This window comes from Galeopterus variegatus, unplaced genomic scaffold (genome assembly GCF_000696425.1).
Source record: "Galeopterus variegatus unplaced genomic scaffold, G_variegatus-3.0.2 Scaffold1260, whole genome shotgun sequence".
NCBI classification, from domain to species: domain Eukaryota; kingdom Metazoa; phylum Chordata; class Mammalia; order Dermoptera; family Cynocephalidae; genus Galeopterus; species Galeopterus variegatus.
In genome coordinates, this window is record NW_007727371.1 from 448,799 (window position 1) to 458,099 (window position 9,301).

Consider the following 9,301-nt stretch of genomic DNA (forward strand, 5'->3'; position numbering starts at 1 on the left):
AGAAAGAAAGAAAGAAAGAAAGAAAGAAAGAAAGAAAGAAAGAAAGAAAGAAAGAAAGAAAGAAAGAAAGAAAGAAAGAAAGAAAGAAAGAACCACAAGAATACATTGAACTTTCAGAAGGAGAGAACAAACCTAAGGATACTAGAGATGAGGGGGAGGGAGGGAGGGGATTTGGGAAATGATAGTTTGGGCAAAAGGCATAGAGAAATATCATGATTTGTAAGGGATTTGGGAAGTGATAGGTCAGGTAAAGGGCATAAAGAAATATCACAATTTGTAAGAATGAATATGCTGCTGCTGCTGCTACTACTACTACTACTACTACTACTACTACTACTACTACTACTACTACTACTAATAAAAGAATGGAAAACAGTATGTAATTAAGTATAGGAAAATAAGAGCAAAGCTAAACAATCACCTGCCCAGTTACAGCTAACTAAAGGCAGTTAATTAGTCTAGCTATCTTAAAAATTTGCCTAAGGTGAAGGAAAGGCAAAAGTGTACCATTCCAGAGAAGCAAAAACTAGGCTTTTCTGAAAACATAAGCTTATCAGAAATGGTATAACTCTGATAAGTCAATATTGTTTATTTTTAAAAGTACTAATAGATATTTTATTGAAAAATGAGCATAAAGTTCTAGCAAAGGAGCATGGAAGCAAAAAACCTAGCTTCAGTCTTGGTTCCTCACTAGCTTTGTGAACTGTGCTAAATCACTTCTCTCCTAACCTAATTTCACTCAAGTGCAAAATATGATAATAATAATAATAATATATATGACCCATTTTTCCAAAAGATCAGATAATACATGATAAAGTGTTTTTGAAACCAGAAAAAAAAAAAACTATAAAAATTTTGACATTTACAAACATTAATTGGAGAGAAATCAGAAACTAAATATATCTATCATTATACAGGAACCCACAGTGGGAACTATAAAGCCCCCTGAGAGCAAGAACCAAGGTCATTACATCTCTTATATCACCTCTTTATCTCTGTGGAATATCTTAGTCCATTTCTGTTACTTATAACAAAATATGTGGAACTGGGTACTTTGTAAGAAAATGAAATTTATTGCTTACAGTTTCAGAGACTGGGAAGTCCAAAGTCCAGGGAACACATCTGGTGAGGATCTTTGGTGGAAGCTTTAGAGCAATGCAGGAGTCTCACATGGCAGAAAATGGTGGAGCAGAGAGAGAGTTACTCTCACAGGCTCTCTTGTTAAAGCCCTCAGAACTATAGCCCTGACCATCATTATTAATCCATTCACTACAGCCTGGTCCTACAATCTAATCACCTCTTCAAGGCCCCACCTTTCAGTTACCATAATTGGATTTCACACTTTCCCAACAGTCACAGTGGAGGCCAACTTTCCAACACCTGGAACTTTGGGGGACACAATTTAAGCTTCAATGAGTTTGGAAGGAACGTTCGATCCACAGCATAGAATTAATCACAAACTTAGGGGAAAATGCCTTCACGAGGACACTATTTAAAATTCTGAATGTTGAATTCATTGGTGAAAGATTGTACATCTAGAATATAAGCGTAAAGCATCTGTCTCAATAGGTAGTCCAGGATGATTGCCAAATAAATAACTCACGTAGTTACACATCTAAAGAGAGTGATGATAAATCAACTCTGCAAAGATGCATGTTTCTTCTTGTCCTGGACTACCATACTACACAAGGTTTAACAATTGGTGAAAAGGGTAAAAGAATTTCAAAAGAATTCCCAATTGGGCCGGCCCGGTGGCGCACTGGATAAGTGCTCTGCTTGGGAAGCACGGTGGCGCTCCCGCCCGAGGGTTAGGATCCCACATGCAGACCAGTTCCTGCTCGCTGGCTGAGTGAGGCGCGGGAGCGGCGCCGAGGGTTGCGGTCCCGTTGCCGGTCCCCGGTCCGGTGCGGGGGCGACACTGAGGGTTGTGATCCGTTGCCGGACACGGAAAAAGACAAAAAAAAAAAAAAAAAAAGAATTCCAAATTGGATAACCAGTCTCTGAAAATAAAACTGAATTTAAATTAGCAAAATAATGCTATTGTATACAGTAACTGCAAAGACAAGAAAAAATAAATGTCTAAGGGAAAATACAGATGATGTTAGCAAACACATTTTCAATCAGTAAAAAACAAAATAATATCTGTGTTTTCAGATTTTATGACTATTTCACTACCAAGAGGTAGTCAACTCTATATCTTTATCCAGAAAATAATATAATTTGAAACACAAGGCAAAAATGATTAGCAAAGGACAAAAACATTAGATACTACAACATAAATAAAATTTTAAAATTTCATTATTAAAATGAAGTGACATATCAATATAAAATAAATGTAATAAACAGGTTTAATATACTAAATCCTAGCTAGCCAGTCATCTTTGTTGGTTACAGCGCAGTGTTATAACACTAAAATCAAGGGTTCAGATCCTCATATTGGCCAGCCACCAAAAAAAAAAAGATGCGATCATTAAAAAATACACACACACACACACACACACACACACACACACACACACACACACACATTATATGTCCCTCCTGCTTTCTCTAGTAACCCCTGTTCTACTGTGGTACTATTTATTTACCGCAAAGTTGGCAACCAGTTGAAAGTTCCAAAAAATATGACACAAAATTGTCCAAATTCAAGACACCATTTATTCAACAAACTCAGAGTTGGGGGGTCAACTAGATTCTACATACTGTGCAAACCAACTATACCAACACTACATTCCACTAATCACTAACTCTTAAGACATTAGAAAGTGTTAGCAAACATTCAAGGCAAAAAAATATATATTTTGAGATTTAATGAAAAAACCTACCTCACTTGTGTAATAAAACAGTAAGTGCTATTAATATATTTAAAGAAACAAAACAAAATTTTAGAAAAATAACTCAGAAGAAGAAAAAAATCAACATTTGAAAATAACTACAAACCGAATTTTCTTCCTCCTCTTCCAACTCTCGCTGCTGTTCTTCATGTCTTTTAGCCTTGATCTCCATAGCTTCTGTGATCAGATCTCTTAAAATTGACACAGGTTTTGCATTCTTGATAAAAGGATGCTAGAAAAGTAAAATTCAGTGGTATAAAATCAAAATATTTTTCTGAATAACATGTTAAAACAACATGTACCTCATGAATTTACATGTAAAGCAGGATCATGGACTTCAGTAATTGTTTTTTAATCCAGAATTAAATATATAGGTTAACAAAAGAGAATATTTCAGCTGTTTTGGAAATAAAGATATTGCTCTTGGGTTTACTTGTTTTTAAAAAACCTTAAGCAACACACACAAAAATGCAACCATGTTAATAAAACTACATTATCCTTAAATATTTAATTGGCCACAGGAAGTGTACATTAGGTAGTAAAAAATATAAAAATGAAAAAAAAAAGACTGGTGATTATATTACATATAAAAATAAACTTATTTTGGTATTGAGTTACAGAATTTAATTAATCTTAATAAGCTGAGAGCCAAAATCGGCGGTCAAAAAGAGGGCAACTATTTTGTTGCTTCTTTTACATATTTTCTTTTTATTATGTCTTGAATAATTCAATCCTTTCCATTGAAGAAAAACATATTTTTCAGAAATTAAATATTTCCTCATTTTTATGCAATATATAAAAAAACTTATAACTTCTTTTTTCATATCTCTCTGATCTACATAAAATAGCCGGGTTCTCTATAATTCTGATAAGCAGAAGGGAAAGCACCAGACTAGGTTTTTATTTACTTTTTAAATTACTTTTTAAAAGTTTTTAATTACTTTTTTACTGAGAAGGACAGACATAAGAAAAAGCAGAAGGAGAGGTTAGAAGTATAATTTGGGATAGATAACCTTTTTTTGAGGCAGAGATCCAGCTTCAAAATGTAATTTTCATAATTACATGTAAGTAGATAGTGTCAGGTAAAAGCCACTGAGTTATTTTAATAAACATCAATAGAACACAAAAATTTACTTAAAGATAAAAAAATTTAGTGCTAAAAAAATGACAGACATTTGGAAGAGGCTTTAAAATGGTAAACATATAATTTGGAAAACCAAGAGTAAAAATTTTTCAAAAATACAGAAATACTAGGATTGATGCAAGGAGCCAATAAAGTCCTTTTATGACAATTTTAGATTAATTACCAGATAAATTAAGCCCTACTAACATACATGTGGTAGAGGCCCCTAGTCATCCACCAAAATAGAGTTGTGGCTGGACCTATAGATACCCATCTAGATCCTACATTTCTCAGCTTTTCTTTCAGCTTGGTTGTGACTATATGACTAAGTTTTCACCACTGGAATACGAGTGCAAGTGTTGTGTTCCACTTCCTGGTCATTAAACGTTGAGTGTGCACTCTTCCATGATCTCTTCCCTTTGTATTAAGCTAGAAAACAGAAATACTTGCAAAGCAACTTCAGACAACTATAAAGACAAAGGCAGTGCCCTAGAGGATGGGAAAGCAACAAGAAGGAAGAAACCCCTGCCCCACCAGAAAATTTTTGACAAACACTAGTAGAATGTCAGAAAATTCACACACGCACACACAACTGAAGATATGTTCTTTGCCCTTAAGGAATTTACTATCTAGAATAAAGAATAAAAGACAAACAAACAAGGGTACTTCAAAAAGCTCATGGAAAGATTCGTATTATATTTAAAAAATTACAATGTGATATACAAATTACATTCATGATGGTTCAGAACAGTCTATATATATAATTAACAGATGTAAAAAGAAGAATGGGAAAGGTAATCACAGATGCCTCACACAGAAGAAATAGATCATTTGAAGGAGGAGAAACAGTATGGACAAAGACAAAGATAGGGGACGTATGTTAGAACACAGTAGGAAGATAGGCCTACTATGAAAACGGAAATACCATTTAGAGAAATGGTGTTCTATGAATTTAGATACAGGCAACGGTGAGACAAGAAGCATAAATGTTTAGGATGAGATGCCTGCATTTTGTCTGAGAGTCACTTTAAGTACATAGCAAGAGAATAATATAAAAAATAAAATGTCTTTGATAGCATAATCTTGCAACAGAGTTTAGAAATAAAATAGAGTGGGGGAAAAACTAATAATACAGGTGTGAATTATTAACATTTTTTATAACCCAGGTTAAAAAAATAATTGCCAAAATAGAGAGGAAATAGTGAATCTGATAGAAAAACGAGAAGAATTTAGCAACTGATTATATAAATTAACAGAAGTGGGAGAAGACCAACAATGCAAAAACTGGGAACCAGTAGAATTACATGTCTTTAAAAAGGTATAGAAATCTCAAACTGTATCATACTTTATCTTCTCATGGAAAACTATGAGCCACCCCTCCAAGGTACAGTTATTTTTTAAAAATGCCAAAGTACTTACCTGGTTCTTCCAGTCTACTGCAACCTTATTTTTGTACAATTCATTGTGAATTCACTATAGTGTTATGTTACAATTAGTCTACAGAGCTTACCACTCACTCTCAATATCTTGGTATGTCCAATTTCATTTGTACACATGCTCTCTCTATATAACCACTACTGACATGATTTTGACCAACAAAAAGGAACTGGCTAATAAAGCTAAAAAGGTACTTAAAGAACAACACCATACTATTTGAGCATTCTTGGTAGTCAGAAGGGAAGTTTTATCAGAAACATTGCCAGAATTTTAAGTACAGATGCTCCTCAACTTATGATGGGGTTACATTCTGATAAATCCATCTTAAGTTGAAATTCTCAAGTCAAAAATGCATTTAATACATCTAACCTACCAAACATTATAGCTTAGCCTAGCCTACCCTAAACATGCTCAGAACACTTACATTAGCCTATACAGAGATGGGCATTTTGTAGACATGATGGGATATAAAAACACAAAACACACTATCCAAAAAACACTGGCTGCCACTTCCCAGCATTGCAAGAGAATATCATGCTGCATTATCACTAGTTGGGAAAAGATCAAAATTCAAAATACTAAGACAGTTTCTACCAAATGCATATCCCTTTTGTACCATGGTAAAGTCGAAAAATCTTAAGTCAAATCATCACAAGTCTGGGACCATCTGTATATTTTTAAAGGCATTTAAAAAGTAGGTGGTAAAATTAAAACTACAAAGCAACATAAAAAAGAACGCAGAAAAAACAAGATGGCAAAAGCAAAATCTCACAATTGTGATAAAAACGGTATTAGCATATAACTGTATACTAAAGTAAATAAACGGGTTGAAGTTCCATTTATGAAACAGCATTTTAGTTAAGTACTAAAGGACAAAGGTTCAGTTAGTTCATAAGATAAATTCAACTACATACTTTTTACATAAGACACACTTATATAAAATAAATCTAACTCATGTTTCTATAAGAAGCGTACTTAAAAGAACTTGGATTAAAAGTTAAACATGGGCAATGAAATATTAGACAAAAATAAAAAGATATGGATAACATCATCATAAAAAGCAAAACTGAAGACAAAATAGTAAATGAAGAGTCATTTAATATTAATATAGGACATGACACAAAAGAAGATATATTTATAAACTTGATATAATGATATAGCATTATATGTAACAAAACTAGAGACAGAAGAGGATGATCTAAAATAAGACACGGGAGATTCTAATAGTCCTTTTTAGGTCACTGAGAAATAATGTAGGCAAAAAAAATAAAGATAAAAATCATCTGAATAATATGATGATTCATTTAACAGAAAAATCAAACTCTATACCCAATAAACAGAAGCTAAATCTTTTTGTTAGAAAGAATAGTGAAACAGAATAGAATGCCCAGAAATGGAATATAATATACAAAGTAAACTGGAATACTATGAAGATGGCATTTCTAATCAGTGAGGAAAAAAATAATTTAAACTGAACCTGATGCTGAGAAAACTGCTTGCCTTTGGGGGAGTGGGGAAGAATTAAACTAGATCCTTATCATAGAAAACACCAAAATAAATTCCAGACAGATTATAAAATTAAATGTTACAAAAACAGAATAGGAAAGAACTAGAGGGCAATATAGGAGAACATTTAAAACCAAGGCTATTTTGCTTTTGCTATTAGGATGTTCTATGAATATTCTTAAACACGTTATTTCACACATGGTTGATTTTTTCTGTAGAATAAATTCCTAGAAGTGCAATTGCTGGGTCAAAGAATATATGAACTTCTATTTTAGATCTTTATTGCTAAATTGGCTTCCATGAAGATTGAATATTAAGCTAAATTTTCTTAACAATAAGCTTTTTTTTTTTTTTTTTTGGCGGCTGGCTAGTATGGAGATCTGAACCCTTCACCTTGGTGTTATAATACGGCGCTCTAACTAACTGAGCTAACCAGCCAGACCTATAAACACTATATTTAACAGCCTGTTTGTCATACCCCACAACAAATCCTTTTTTAAAACTGGTACCTTGGGAAGACACTTTTTACAAGAACCATTTTTTAATATTTTGGTCACTTAACAGTAAGAATCATTTGCAAATATCAAGTTTTGTTAATGTGTGATAGACTTAGCATTAGCTGACAGTAATGAGGCAATTCTGTTGGGAAACTAAAGGTTCACAAATACTTATATAAGTATTAAATTATTTCTATTTGAATTAACAGGCAGATTTTTAAAACTTCACATTCTGAATACAAAGTCTACTTATAGCAGGGATACTGAAACTATTTAGGTAATATTCTAACTAGTATTTACAACACGATAATCTCAAGGAGTTCAGGGATCTTGAATTTACATATTTTATAGCTGAGCAAAAAGTCAAAGGAAAAACGCTGAGTCAAGGAACATAAGGAAAAATCATGAGAAATAGTAAGTAGGGAGACAAGAACTCATTTCTTAAGGGAGAACCCCCTTGGAAGTTTTCTTTCAAAACAACTTTAGGAGGAAAGAGTTAACAACAAAAAGAAAAAAGAGAAAAAAAGGAGATAGAAAGTAGAAGGCAGAAAATGAGACAAAGAGAACATACAGAAGAATGGAGAGAGAGAGAGAGAGAGAGAGAGAGAGAGAGAGAGAGAGAGAGAGATATCAATCCATATTTTCTGGGAACATCGACGTCTTTAGAAATCAGTTATGAAACTCACAGCAATTCTGGCCAATGTCAGAAAGCTGAAGGATATGAAGAAAATATCCTTCCCTTAGAGGCACAATCACTGACCTGTAAAAGTTGTGTTGCAGTAGCTCTCTGTTCAGGATTCTTCACTAAGCACTTTTTAACAAAATCGGTGAAATCATCAGACCAAAGTTCTGGCTTCCTGAATGTTGGTGGTGGATTTGTGGGAATCATAAAAATAGCCTAGTAAAAATGAAACATCCGTAAGACACAGTAAGAATCACAATAGCACAACCAAATAAATAAATCTCTTTATCTTTTTATCAGACTCTAAATCTGAATAATAACTTTAAGCTCTTCTAGGATTTCCAGTAAGATTGCAATTAAGGAAGCAAGTCCATCTGCTCCTAATGTAATCATTTCCCATTAAATTTCCTCTATTTGAATTGCAACTCATTGAGCACATCATTCTTTATTTTATCTATTATTTTTTGTCAGTCTCAAAAGAAGGCTGCATTTCTGACCCTTTACCAAGCTAAGGACATTCCCTAGTTAAATGGATATATTCCCAACTTTGCTACCACATGCCAGATTTACTTCCTGTTTCAGTTTTATATAAGTACTGCTCAAAATGGCAGTAGCAGTACAATTTGCTTTACTAGCCAGAATATTTAAGAATAAATAAAATTACTGCTGTGATTTGAATTAATACCTGATTGAGCGGAGACTTTTATTTCTCTTTTTAAATATATGAGTCAGGATTCCAAATGAAAGATTTTAAAAGTAATATATCACTTTAATTTATTATCAATGATTTTATACTAATAATTTAGTAGTAATGATAATATATTCAGGTAGTTCAAATTTTAAAAGCTATAAAAAGTCTCTCTCATCCCCGATTTCCTAAATACCCCGTCACCATTTTTCAACAAAGAGAATTAATCCCTAATAGTCTTAGTAAATCAATGTGATTAATTAACTCCTCTCCTAGGCATCTGGAATAGTTCCTGATAAAATACCATCACTAAAACATCATTTTCTTTGAAGAAATAAAAAAGATATGCAAACAATAAAATTAAAACAAATATTTCAAGCACTTGATAAATATTAGCTATTATTTTTATTTCCACATGTTATAAAAGAGAAAAGAGGCAAACACAGCAAAGACAAAAAAATTTACAAAGTAAAATGAATTAGGCCATGTTATAACTAATTATATTATAATTGGTAAGTTTATGTAATCACACAA

The 9,301-nt window shown here is 32.9% G+C and overlaps 1 protein-coding gene across 1 annotated transcript in view; it reads right to left on the reverse strand.

Annotated features, from left to right (window-relative positions):
- The window catches only part of STK3 (serine/threonine kinase 3), a gene marked incomplete at its 5' end in the record, with an annotated part of 136,276 nt that extends 127,981 nt beyond the window's left edge, over window positions 1-8,295 (reverse strand). Inside the window, 2 exons of the mRNA XM_008575940.1 lie at window positions 2,941-3,066; window positions 8,158-8,295. Of these exons, the coding sequence (XP_008574162.1) occupies window positions 2,941-3,066; window positions 8,158-8,295 (264 nt within the window). The remainder of the gene's footprint in view (window positions 1-2,940; window positions 3,067-8,157) is intronic.
- Between the last annotated feature and the right edge of the window lie 1,006 nt (window positions 8,296-9,301).